General features: G+C 41.4%; 2 protein-coding genes across 3 annotated transcripts; one reads left to right on the plus strand and one right to left on the minus strand.

The window, feature by feature from the left end:
* Nucleotides 1-202: 202 nt before the first annotated feature.
* LOC144713043 (transcription initiation factor TFIID subunit 8-like) lies at nt 203-1,256 on the plus strand. The gene has a single exon (XM_078587527.1). The coding sequence runs from the start codon at nt 243-245 to the stop codon at nt 1,023-1,025; it is 783 nt and encodes a 260-aa protein (XP_078443653.1). The 5' UTR covers nt 203-242; the 3' UTR covers nt 1,026-1,256.
* Nucleotides 1,257-2,645: 1,389 nt separating this feature from the next.
* Nucleotides 2,646-13,049, minus strand: LOC144713053 (Class II aaRS and biotin synthetases superfamily protein). 2 transcript variants are annotated; one of them, XM_078587544.1, is made up of 8 exons: nt 11,524-13,049; nt 10,777-10,956; nt 10,392-10,649; nt 9,970-10,104; nt 9,519-9,800; nt 8,218-8,358; nt 7,080-7,428; nt 2,646-2,802 (listed from the first exon to the last, which is right to left on the minus strand). In XM_078587544.1, the coding sequence occupies exons 1-7, from the start codon at nt 12,952-12,954 to the stop codon at nt 7,081-7,083; spliced, it is 2,775 nt and encodes a 924-aa protein (XP_078443670.1). In that variant the 5' UTR covers nt 12,955-13,049; the 3' UTR covers nt 2,646-2,802; nt 7,080. The 2 variants fall into 2 exon arrangements, with proteins under 2 accessions (XP_078443670.1, XP_078443663.1); XM_078587537.1 differs by lacking the exon at nt 2,646-2,802 and adding an exon at nt 6,201-6,477.
* Between the last annotated feature and the right edge of the window lie 852 nt (nt 13,050-13,901).

The following is a 13,901-nucleotide window of genomic DNA, read 5'->3' on the forward strand; positions in this document are numbered from 1 at the left end:
AGTGTTCAGAATTCGCACAAACCGAACCGCACACGGGTCGCGATATTCTGTGCGAATTTGATTTTGTTCTGTTCAAAAATCCGAACAGGATGCACAATTCGCACCAATTGGCACAAAGCGAACATAATGACCATGTCTACCTCCTGCTTTGCACTATTAAGTACTCAGTCCACTTTTCAAAAAAAAACTACAAGTACTCGGCCAATTTCCTTGGGGGATGTACATTTTCCCCACTGCCATGAATGGGTTCGGCGGAGCCGCCGTTGCCGGCGGCCGTGGCGCGCGCCGCGGTAGCCCAAATCTGTAGCCGCGCCGGCTACTCCGCCGCCGACGCCGCCGCCCTGCGCGCCCTCGCCGACCTCGCCGCGCGCCACCTCGCCGCCACCGCCCGCGCCGCCGTCTCCCTCGCCAACTCCCGCTCCCGAACCCAACCCAACCTCCTCGACCTCGCCATCGCCATCGAGCTCCTCTCCCTCCCCCGCGGCTTCCCCGGCGCCGCCCTCCCCTCCTCCCCCCTCCTCTCTTCCTCCTCCGGCCCTCTCAAGGGCATCATTCAATTCCTGGCCTCGATCGACGAGACCCCCTTCGCGAAATCGATCATGGGTTCGCGAAAAAACCCTAATTTCGCGGAACCCAGTTCCAGTTTTGCGCAATTGGGGCTGGAATCGCCGTTCCCGCATGTTCCCAGGTGGCTGCCGAGGTTTCCTGAGGCGTGGCAGCGCCCGGTTGGGCGGAGACAGCGGAGGAGGGTGGAGCTCGGCTGGGGGGCTGTCGAGCCGGCTTCGTCGTCGTCGTCGCCGCCGGAGACGGCGAGGGCGGCGGCGACGCGGCCGCTCGAAGCCCGCCGGGCCAGGGTGAAGTTCAGGCTGTGCTCGAAGGGTGGAATTGGTGCTGCTTCTGGAGAAAGAAGAGCTGAGAAGAAGGTGAAGCCTCCTTTGTCCTCTTTTGGCCAGGTTATAGTCGGTGCTTGCTCAGAATCAGTTCCCCACAGAGAATTTTTGCAACTGAAGTTTGGGCTCAGTTGAAGATCAAGAGATTTGGTTCAATTGCTTGGTTTATATATAAATCAAACTGAGCCGATTTCTTGGTCTCTGATTTCATTTTGATCGAGAGAATGGGCCAAGTAAGTAAGTAAGACTTTTTCTGTTTTATTTTTTCAAGCATGATACAGAACAAGGCCAGAGAGAATTGGTATGGTTTAATAATTTTTATTGGTAGAATTCACGTTTAAGATGAGGAGAATTGTTGCAATTAAAGTTTGGGCTCTGTTGAAGATCAAGAGATTTGGTTCAATTTCTCAGTGTTTTGTCTCTGATTTCATTTGATTGAGAGGATGGGCCAAGTAAGTAAGTATGACTTCTTTTGTTTTATTTATTCAAGCATGATACAGAGCAAGGCCAGAGAGAATTGGTATGGTTAGATAATTTTTCTTGGTAGAATTCTCGTATAAGATCAGAAGAATTTTTGCAATTAAAGTTTAGGCTCAGTTGAAGGTCAAGAGATTTTGTTCTACTTCTCGGTGGTTCATTTGATCTAGAGAATGGGCCTAGTAAGCAAGAAAGACTTCTTCTGTTTTATTTATTCAAGCATGATACTGAGCAGGGCCAGAGAGAATTGGTATGGTTAAATTGCCTTTCTTGGTGGAATTTACGTTAAAGATCAAGCGATCTACTTCAGTTTCTTGTGTTTATCTTTGATTTCATGTAATCAAGGGCATCTTCCTTCATTATCTTTGATTTCCTGTAATCAAGAGCATAGAACATCTTCCTTCATTATCTTCAATCAAGAGCAAGGGCAAGGCAGCAGAGAATTGTTGCAATTTTTATAACCTTTTAGGAATAATTTCCAGAGTGGGCTCAGTTTCTTGATGTTCAACTCGGATTGCATTAAACAAACCACTCTGTTGATTGTATTTTTTCCAACGCCAGGAAATCAAGCAAGAGCATGAATCAAGTACCTCTTCATAATCTTTCTGCAATCCTGCGAAATAGCGAGCCCAAAAACATCAATCATTAGCCTAGCCTCATATTTTGATTGCTCTTTCCTCTTAAAATCGTTCTACTTTTGCCAAGTTAGAATGTAAGGGTAGTTTTCACGTAATCTTTATTCCTGTAGATAAGTTTTCCTTTTTATTTTGTAACTTTTAAACTTATGAGGCTCTCTTCTTTTTTTAATTGAATGGACATTTCTCCACTAAAGGATTGGGGTTATTTGACCCATGTGCGGACAGTGAGTCATTAATTATGTGCCATTTATTCTAATGATGGTTGTAAAATGGCTATAAATTTATTCAAAAAAAAATGATGGTTGTAAAATAGGGCGTATAATTTAGGTTGAGCATATTTGTAATATCAGCCTAATGTAGAACATGAAATATTTGTGTTGAGATGAGAAGATTCTACTCTTAGAGCAAGATATCACGGTCCAGTGAAATATTTCTGTTCTTCTTCTATTTTGAATAGGATATCTAATGATTTATCTTGTCTCAAGACACTGAATTAATAAATTTGGTTGATTACTTGGCAGAAAACTATTTTATTTTGGAAAAGTATTAACATGGCATTACATATTTTTAAAAAAATATAGCGCGAGTATTAAAATCATTTTAACCCACAAGTAGCATATTCGGTTATGCATATGCATCAAAATCTAAAATGAGGAGAAATCATACTGTCAGTGTAGATCCCAACTGAGGTGAAGTCTACAGGTAAATGATATGCCATATACTCAACAACAAAAAGTGTCTATTCTTTTTTTTTCTTTTGCTCCTGCTCCGTTGCTTCGCTCCTAAAGTTGCGCCTTCTGTTATGAAATAAAAAACAGAATAATAAATTGAATCAGAAGAAGAAGAAGAAGAAGAGTAAAATGAATGAATGAAAATAATATAAAATAAAAGAGAGGCTAAGCATTATCTCATTTCTGAAGTGAAATCAACTGGATGATATAGATATGCTACAGTGATTGTGTATGAATTGGATCACTTTATTTCACTAGTTCAGGAGTCCATCTATTTATGTTCCTTGGGATGTTAAAACAATTTAAAATAATTTGAATCGTTTACTAGTTGCCTGAAAATTGAGTCATTTAACTGATATAATGCAGAATGTAATAAGCTTAAATTTGAATTAAATAAGTACCTCACTAAAAATCACGACAAAAAAAATTTGTAATTTAACACTAAAAAAGTGTTGATTCTACTCTTGATTAAACTATAGGCCTGGAATGACAAAATTAAAAAAAAGTTTTAGAATTGTAACCAAGGTATAAGATGAACCGATCATTTCTGAAGTAGCTAATAAATTCAATGATAATAAAAAGGATTCATAAATTATAACTTCTAAATAAAATATGATGGATCCTCCTCGACAAAAACTAGTTGTGCTTCGGGTATTGATGTAATAAAGTCTATGGGAAAATTAAACGTAAAGTGAAAGATGATACCACATAAAATAATAACCAAACCTGGTAAACTTAGAATCTGGCCTAAAAATCCCAAAATTTTGTGAAAATCAGATCTTATGTCTGGCATATTAACACCTAAATTACAAATTACTGATTATATGTCACTGCATATGTTGTCTATTGAAGAGAATATTTAGACAAATTATGCCCCAGTGCATTGATCATGTCACTCCCAACATGTGCTACCTCTATGTAGCTAAATCTACAAACTTTAATATAGGTCAATGCTCAAATAATGATATTCATCTATGTTGATTTGATATGTTTCAAAACTATTTACCTAAAAGTTTACATTGATTTGATATTAACTTTAGGTGCACACCTGTGGACAGCTTTAAAAATCATCCCATCCGCAGGTGTTGGACAGCAAGAATAGAAAAAATCCCCTTATTACATTTTTTATGGAATGTATGCAATAAAATTTCCAAATAAAGTGTATTTAATTAAGAATTTGACTACTGACTCAGTGGGGCTAGAGTAAAGAATGTATGGAAACACCAGGGACAGGACAGTTTCCAGATAGGACGGCCCGCGGAAGGGAGGGTTCCCAGATGGGATGGTTTTCAGGCAGGATGGTTTCCTGAGATGAGAGTTTTGGACAACCCAAATAAAATGGGACATAAGACGAGGACCAAACCATCCCAAACTGATCTAACATCCCATTCCTGACGATTGTGAACTTTATATGTATCTATTATATTATTTGGTGTTGACTTATATTAGATAGATGCATGTAAAGGCATCAACACATCTGCTGACCAATGCCTTAAATGTTTTGAAAGAAAAAAAAATTTTAAGGTGGTCACCCAAATAAATCTGTAACCACCCTAGAAGTACACGACTTAAGCCCTAAGGCTCTATTACATGTATGCTGAACCTCTTCCCTCTCCATCCCCATTTTGAGGGATCCATGTCGTCAAGAGGCCCTCGACCTCGTGGGCTATCCCCTCCATTGAAGCCTTCATCCCCTTGAAAATCACTTCATTTCTATGGAGCCATATTCCCCATAGCACTGTCAGCACTGCTCTTTGTTTGTGTTTGATTCTTTGCATGGACTCCCAGAAGGCCTCCTCTGATGTCGCATTCACTGCCAGCTGTCCTTGGGTGGCCCAAATCGTGCGGGCGAATGGTCACCTCCTGTGCACAACACCTCCTGTGCACAACACACATGCCACTAATGCATCTGAATACATCCTCTTGCGAAAGACGAGGGTCACCAGTCTCTCTTGTAACAGAAGCCACCCAAAGATATTTACATTAAGTGGGACCTTTTGGCGCTAGATGGCTCAGCATGCATGGGTCATGGCTTGGTCTTTTATGTTTCCCTGGAAGATCTGTGTGTAGGCTTTCCGCACTGAAAAGGAGTGCTCGTCCAATCCCAGTCATCTTTTTTCTCCAGGTTGAGGGCGAATCTGGTTCAGAGCTTGCTGCATGCCCAAGTAATCGGCTTGTCTTTGGTCTGACAGGACGCCGTTGACCCTCGGGTTCCATGTGCTGTCCCAGCACTCTCCCACTGTAGCCTCGGGGCATTGGACGAGCGCAAACAGCCCAGGGAGTGCTTCTCGCAAGGGGCCTCATGGCAACCAGTGGTCTGCCCGAAATTGAAGAAGAGAACTGTCGCCTATCCGGGCTGAGTAGACCTCCCGGACTTTGGGGAAGTTTTGTTGGAGGCTGTACCAGAATGACAATGCCCCCCTGATTTGGACTGTTTTCTCGTCTCACCCAACCGTAGTTCTCTCAGGATTTGTATAGTTAGGTCATTGCATGATCATTGTCACCCATTTTGTTAGTTGTGCCACATTCATATTTTGAATATGCAATACACCCATGCCACCTTGTTTGGTGGGCCTACAGACGGTATCCCATGCTACATGTGCCAGCCCTCGTCTCTGGTCAGTTTTGGTGCCTTTCACGAGGAAACGTTTCATCAGGCCTTTGAGTCTCTGACCGACACCAACTGGCATATTGAACACTGAGAGGCGAAAGATGGGAATTGCTGACAGGACTGACTGCCTCTCAACCTTCTCTATCTCTGGCTGCCAATCCGCTTCAGTCATCTGCCATATAGTTAGTGGCAGGCCCGAGTATCTCATAAGGATAGCAAATTTTTATGTTTGAGTATTATGAACTGAGTTTTTCAAGCAGAACTATTTTAGTCTTCTCATACCTTCAATATCTCTTGGATAATAGTCAACTTGAAAATATTATTTGATTTTTTCAGGAATATTGAACGAATGTATCAATTTTTACATCATAGAAATTTTTCAGCACAAAAACTCTTTAGATCACATTAAATGAAGATATAGTCACTTCAAGTTACAGAGGGGGGGTGTTTAGATCATTGTGTTGTGCCAAAAGAAAAACCATATATTTTTGCCTAACAATTTAATAGCTGTTAGAAAGACTTAGGAGTGGGTATTATTTCGCTTAATTGCCTCAATATCAGCAAACATAATAAATAGCCAAATTAATCAATCCCTAAGGCCTCAAGGTTACTCTGATTATTTCTTCCCAAAAAATCTTGCCTAACTGGTCTGCTCCTCTCAGGGAAAATTCTGAAGGATGTCAATGATAACATCCAGAGAGAGAACCAAGCAGGAATCATGTTTTCAAGGTAAAGCTAAATTAAATTCAAATCATTAATTTCTTCAAAAAAATCAATCACAAAAAGGAAAATGTTAAACCCTAGTGTGAAAGCTATCCCACTTAAATTCCATTCCTACTGCATCTACCTGATGTACTTGCTGAAAATTCAACCCTTTTAATCAAACTGTGCCAGATCTAATGGTAAAGATGATAAGAAAGGGTGGGGAGAATTCTGATAGCGGATGGTGCAGGTTTTAAGGATAATTACATGTGGCAATTCATGGAAAAGTCAAGACGAGAAGGCTGTGACTGACTGAAGGATTCTTGTTGAGGATATGGAGAAGAAGCGGAGACATTTCAGGAACCACTGAAGAGCGAGGTCAACACATTCTTAAGTGAGCTTCATCCCACATATCCAAGATTGTTGAACTGCACATGAAGTGACCTGAGTCTGAATTTCATTGTTCCCAATAAATATAAAGTGATACGAAGGGCTTGAGGCTACGATGACCTATAGAATCATTTCCACATTTTTATCGTCACTTAATATCAATACTATTCTCAAATTGTCATAAGTTCGGAGCACAATCCTAATCCTATTAATAATCATTTTGTAAAATCACTTACCCAACCACAAACTTTCATGAATCAATACCCTCCAATAGGATCCCCAAAAGGAGAAAATACCCCAAAAAGATGAGCATGCCCACAAGAAAATTAAAAAAACTTTCTAGGCACAAATACATGTCTGGCCTACTCAGATAATATTTCTCCTTTTGTAGGAAGATGAATGACAGTAAGCCTATGTTAGCTTCTCCATTTACTTCAAATACACTCGACAAGGAATCTTCTCATCTACTCTCTCTTGCTCTCCGCTGCTTTTAAGCGGAAAATGAAGAGAGGATGCAATCCTAATCCCATTTAAATCATTTATAAACTCAACACCACGACAACAAACTTTCAGGTATAAATATCCCCAACAGGGGAAAATATCCTTAAATAACCTCGTGGGCAAAAATGCAAATGCATACCTCAGACAACAGCCCGACGCATAGATGATGAGAGAGATGATACATGGGCTTTTGTCTCCATCCTCTTAATCAGCTGCTCAACAATCTCCCCTCTGGAGATCTCTTCCTCGGCAGCCTCGTCGATATTCTTGAGCTTGACGATGCCCTTTTCGAGCTCTAGTTCCCCGACGAGCACCAGCCATGGAATTCGGGCCTGCCGGGCCCGATCAATGTGCTTCATAACCTTCTTGTGGATTCCAAACTCCGCTTTTATTCCTGCTGCCCACATCTCACTCACCAGCTCTGCTGCCAGCGCCAGATCCTTGCCCAGCACTGCCACCAGCACCTCCGTCTCCGTCGCCCTCAAAGACTTTGTTTTTTATTTTTAATGTGACCGAACAGGTGACAATAACGAATCAGTTATATGCATACACAAGTCCATGGATTAAATTACGAGAATGAGAAAGTAAGTCTCTCTTTCATGCTCTACCATCGATACTTTTTGTCTCTTCCCATGAATTGTGTATGAGAGATACAGAATAAAATAAATCACTTCAGGGTTTCTCTTTCTCGTTCTAAAACCTTGGTATTCTTTCATAAAGGAACCACATTTCAGATTCCATGTTTCTCTTCGCACGCTTTTGTGCACTGGAGATATCGTATAAAACGTAAATAATAAATGAAATAGCGAAGCATAAAATGAATCATTTCATTGTCTCTCTTTCTTGCTCTACCCCTTGGTACTTTTTCATGAAGGAATCTCATTTCAGATTCCCTCTCTATGTTCAAGTGCTTTTGAGGTTGCGCGATATAGAAAAAGATGAATCATTTCACGATTTCTCTTTGTCTCCCTCTAAAACTTTGGTATTTTTTCAAAAAGAAACCTCATTTTAGATCCCCTCTATCTCTACACGTGCTTTATGCATGAGAGATTAAAAATAAATTAAATCATTTCACTAGCTCTATTTCTCTCCGTAAAACCTTGGGGTAAATTTTCAGAGATAAAACTCATTCTAGATTCTCTCTCCACGAACTTCTCTAAATTGGAGAAATCATGTAAAAAATGTGAATAATAAAGAAAAAAATAAATCATTACACACATAAGTTCAGGAAACAGCTGAATTTGAACATGCATAGGGATATCAAAGGTTCCAAGTACCTGGTTCTGATCTTTTGCAAGCTGCTCCATTATGGTGAACACCCGTTCGATGCCAAGGCTGATGCCAACAGCAGGCACATTCTTCCCGCTGAACATACCCACAAGATTATCATAACGACCACCGGCTGCAATCGAACCAACCTAAATGTAGGGAGAAAGAACAAGCACTTTAGGGACCACTTTGAATTTAAAAAAAGAAGGGGAGGGCGGAGAGAGGAACTTGAGCGAAGGCATAAAACCAAAACAGAGATTAATCCGTGTCGATGATCCTAAATTGCTATATGATTAAATAACACGGTTACCAATTTGTGTCTTTTAAAAGCGACAGCAGTGGTCAGATAAAGCGATTTGCATCTACATGTATTTCCAAGCAATTTGTAAAGCAATATGGAAATTTCTTTTTTAATTCAAAAAAAAATTCCAAGCAAGAACAGTCTATTAAGAAAAATATTGAACATTGAGGCTAATCGACTATCCCTATGTTAACATTATTACCATTTCAGCATTATCGCCACCTCAGCATTATTGTTTCCTAGCGTTAAAAACCCAGGAGTTTCTATGGGGCGAATGATCAGATAGGGGAAGGAGAAACTTGATAAGAAGAGAAAAAGGAACTAATAAACTCTAAATGTTCTTGTCAGTCAGAAAACCTTCTGTTTCAATTTTCTTTCTTTATTGCAGAATGTTGTACAACCAAAGATTCTAGAATTTTCTGGCCCACTTGTAACCCTAAACAACGAGGGGAGTCCATGTGAAAAAGAATAGAATTTTGTCTCTATTCATTAAATCCTAGGCTAGGTTGTGGGCAACTCTACCTTAAGTGCCCCCCAGGGAAGGTTGTAGCTGACAAAGAGATCAGTCACTTTCTAACAGCTATTAATTTTAAATGTTTGCTGCTCTCTTAGAAGAATAGAAGCTCTATTTAAAGAGAAATCAGTCAAAGATAGAAAAGAGCCCAAATGTTCCCAAGAACTATGACACAAATACCCATGGGGCTGCATCAGATTACCCTGGCGTTCTTCAAAATCTGGCATACATGTATTTCCGCCTAGGAAGTATTAAAAAAGGACAGTACTGAACATTGGCTATCATAAGTGTCAGACAACAGGGCCAAAATCGTCACTCTTCACTATTAGCAGGATGTTTTGTGTAAATTGTATTTGTCTATCTGCCTATTTAAGGTAGATAGAGAGTGAAGTAAAAATTGAGGATTTAAGGCTGATAGAAAAAAATATTTAATTACTTCTAGAAGATATTTAATTAGAGAATGGTAAAAAAGGAAAAAGTAAGGATATCCTAACCTGTGTGGCGCCTCTGAATGCAGCTTCAAATATAACACCCGTGTAATAGTCAAGGCCCCTGGCAAGGCTTAGGTCAAATACTATCTTGCCGACGCTCTTTGATTTTTCTAAGGCTCTGAATAATATCTCCAAGTCTGCCAATGCAGCGAGGGATTCTTCGTGCTCCAGAAACGGGCTGCCTGGTTCTTTCAGGCACCGCAAAATTTCAAACGGCTCTCCCCTTTTCTTAACAAACTCACCAATCTTCTCCGCCGTCTCTTCAGGCAAACCCTTTTCTTCCACCTAACAATGTTGAGAAATATAAACAAAATGACCATCTTATCTCAACAAGAAGGGAACATGAATAAACGAAACAAAAAATAGAATGTTTCAGGAGATCCCTAAGATTGTGGCAAAGATGGCCTTTATAAAATTCGGAAGTTACCCAAAGTCAATTAAAATTTTCACCCACCAATTCTTTCTTTATTTGTTCGAAGGGTTGCTTGTCCAACTTGTCAATACTCGAGCACACAGTTCTAAATTTCTCTGGACCCACCCCGCAAATGGCCAGCATTCCATCCAACAACTTTCTGTGATTCAATTTCACCTGCACATTTAAATGCCGACAAAAAATTTGAGAGAAAGTTGAAGATTGAACGTCCAGGCATTTACTTGAATGCCAAAATAAAATGTTTCAGTGAATGTTCAAATAGTAAGGTAAACCATTAGTCAACGCCGTCTGACTTAGGTCAACGGATGGTCCAGCGTGAGAATGTCCCCACGAAATCAGAAAGAATTAGTCACGAATAGAGAATTTGATTTTTATAAACCGACACAAGTAAATTTCCATAAAAATTAGCACTAGACGCAAGTGTTTCACAGGATTAGGTTTACCTCATATTCTCCGATGTTTAGCGCATCTAGCAGCTCGGTCAAGACTTTGATGACTTCAAAGTCTGGTTCCATTGGCTCATACTGACCGGCAATATCAAAATCACATTGGTAGAATTCACGGTATCTACCCTTAGACGGATTATCCCTTCTGTACACTTTAGCTATCTGGTATCTTTTCAGAGAACTGATGTTATTCATGGCCACATAACGAGCAAATGGGACAGTAAGGTCATATCTTAATGAGCAAATTTCACCCCCCTGCATGCATTTAAATTTAAATTTTAAATAATAAAACAGAATTATGTCTACTGAAGAAAAAAAAAGACAAACATCGTTTAAGGATTAATCTTTGTCAGATGAAACAAAGAAAGAATGAATTGCAAACCTGATCAGCGAGATCATAAATTAGCTTCGAGTCTTCACCATATTTTCCCATTAAAGTCTCTCTCAGTTCGAACACAGGAGTGTCCAGTGCTGTCGCACCGTGCTTTTTGAACACATCCACAATGATGGAAAATGCTCTCTCCCTAACGGCCATTTGGTCTTTCCCAAAGTCGCGGGTACCCTTTAAAGAAAATAAACAATTTATATAACTTTTACAGTCCCCTGGCAACAATATTAAGATAAGAAAATAAATCAAAGTTGAACAACTGAAGGTGTTACTGCCTCGCAACGTACAGATCACTAATCGTCCAAGTCAGGAACAAGGGAATAATGATGAAAGCAATTAAGTCTAATAATGCTTTCCTCTTGCACAATGGTGCTTGAATAACGGCCAAAAACTTGTTTAAATTGCCACATTCCAATTATACAAAATAACTCATATACTAGCAAATTTGGCGTCCAAAAACTCTCAAAAAGAAGCCTAATAAGTAGGAGGTGTTCACAATCGCAATTCTTCGAAATCTGAAACTGAAGATCGAGATATCACATATTGAGAGCTACATGAAAGATTCGATGTTAGCGTGTCAGCTGCTTCGATACAAAATATCTAGTATTAGGTTCGAGTATCAAAACGATTCAACTGAAAATTGATAGGAGGAAAAAGAGTAAAAAAAGAGGAAAAGGAACAGAGTGAAGAACATATCTTAATAAACAAAAAAAAAGACAAATTATGTATACATGGCAATACCTTGGGAATCTTAGGGAGCCTCCTAATCTCGTTGCTTTCTACAATTTCTTTCACATCCTTTAACAGAAGATCAAGGCTCCCACACTTGGGATCAAAGTAACCAAGAAGACCCCTAGCCAAATTGCAGAGAGCAGAGGAATCATCCATCGACACATTAACAAACTCAAGCATCCGCTGACGTATAACAGACGTCCCCCTTCCAAGGGTCTTCTTCTTCTTCGCCTTCTTCTTCTCCCCCTTCTTCAAATCCGATCCATTCAGCTCAGAATTGTTGGGTTCTGCTCTAACCTTGTCAAAAGCCTCATCTTTCTCAATGGCAAACAGAGCAATTGAAGCCTCCCAGGCAAGAATCTCTCTCAGTTTAACAACAAGCTTGTGGGCTTCTCGAAGAACTTCGACGTCATCCGCTTCGTCTGCCGCCTTCTCCGAGACGACCCGACACAGAATTCTAAGAGAATCGAAGCTTGGGCAATTCACTTCAAAGGTGTGGGAGACTCCGGCGCGAAGATTGGCGTCGGCGATGGCGGCGATGACGGCCCTCGCACGACCAATGCTGAACTTCCCTGCAGTTCTAGCAGCCAAGCAGAGAGCCAACGCAGCACCCGCCATCGTCGATTTCCCCTCATGCTTCCAAGGATCTGCATCCTTCTTTGATCTAATGGCAGAATTCAGCTCAATTCTGGTTCTACCATGGAAGGCCCTTACAGCACTCCTGAAGCAGCCATGAACAGCAGGAATTCCAGTGAAGGGATCGGCGGCGAGGCGGCCGGAGAACTTCGATCCGAAGAGCATCATCTTCAAGTCGCCGGCGACGTCGGTCTCGTCCTTGATCGAAAACCCATCTCCAGATCCTGGCAATTCGAAGGCTGCAGCCGGGTCGGCGGCGGCGGCTTCGCAGGACAGCGAAGCCGCCGAGTCCAGCACCATGGTAAGCGCGGCGGACGCCGCGTCGAGGATCGCGGCGACAGCAGTGGCGGCAGCGGCGAGGGAGCTATCCAAGAGGCTGATTTCTTCACTGGTGAAGCCAATTTCCGCCATTGATTTCCCTCCGAGCTTGCAGAGGGACGCGAGAAACCCAAATGCAGACCCGAAATCGAGATTTTCCTGCCCATCCTCAAACCCTAGAACCTCTTCCACGAGGACGACGATGGGTCCGACGCCATTAGAGAGACAAAGCTTGTGCAAGATGACGAAGAGCGCCGCGCGGGCGTCTTCCGGGGAGAGATACCTGGCAGATTGTAGGCCGTCGGATCGAGATGGGTCGGGCAAAGATGCGATCTTGGAGGTCTTCTTCGAAGACGAGAGCTTCTCCAGCGCCGAGGAGTCGATTCTCGCGCTGATCAAGCCTCGAGAGACGGCGTAGACGACGGATGACGTGAGAGCGCCTCCCTTTCCTCCTACTGACACCGCGGATGACGACGACGTCGCCATGGCCGGACCTCCGAGCTCGCCGCCGCTCCCAAAACCCTACCAAAGAGACAGAAGAAGAAGAAGAGAGATAGAGAGAGAAAGAGTTCTTGAAATCTGAAATAAAAGCTAAGTCAGAGTATAGAGAATTAGAAACTAAAGAAAAATAAAAACGTGTTGAAAGGGCCATTCAGATTTGTTGAATTTGGGATTTGACATGGCCCATTGTCATGTGAGAAAGTTGATGGTTTTATATTAGTATTTGAATATTGGCTTTGATGAGAACATTTCCAGATGTTACATTGGGGATTTGATATGGTCCACTGTTTTTGCCGGCACCCGGCTGCACTCGTGAGGGCCGAATTTGCAGTTTAGTAGTACGCCGGCCTTGGGATTTTGTTTGAACTCGAGCAGCCTTCACTAGCGCAGTGGTGGGGTCGGGCCAGACCAATGCATCTGCATTATTGCTCAAACACTGAGCACGTTTTTATGTGACCAATTTTATGGTTTATAACAATATTTGAAGATTGTCTTTGATGATAATATTTAACATGTGAAGTTGAAATATGTATCTGTTGTAACACAACTACACTTGCTAGTATAGGATTTTGTTTCTAGTCGAGCAACCTTCGCTAGCGCAGAGATGTGGTCAAATAATGCATCTGCATCATTGCTCAAACCCTTAGTACATTATTATGTGACCAAGTTAATGGTTTTAAAATAGTATTTGAATATTGCCTTTGATGAGACTATTTCAACATGTGGAATTAATGGAGTGTATTTGTTGTCACATGGCCACACCCGCTAGGGCCGAATTTAGAGTCTAGAAGTATGCCAACCGTGGGATTTTTTTCAAAGTGAAGCAGCCTTCACTATTTCTGTGGAAGTTATTTTAATAAATTAAAGAAGTGGTGAGGTCAGCCCCTGAGATAGAACACTCTGTGCCAGCCAAAATGATGTACATGCATTAT

Source organism: Wolffia australiana, chromosome 1, assembly GCF_029677425.1.
Source record: "Wolffia australiana isolate 7733 chromosome 1, ASM2967742v1".
Classification (NCBI taxonomy): domain Eukaryota; kingdom Viridiplantae; phylum Streptophyta; class Magnoliopsida; order Alismatales; family Araceae; genus Wolffia; species Wolffia australiana.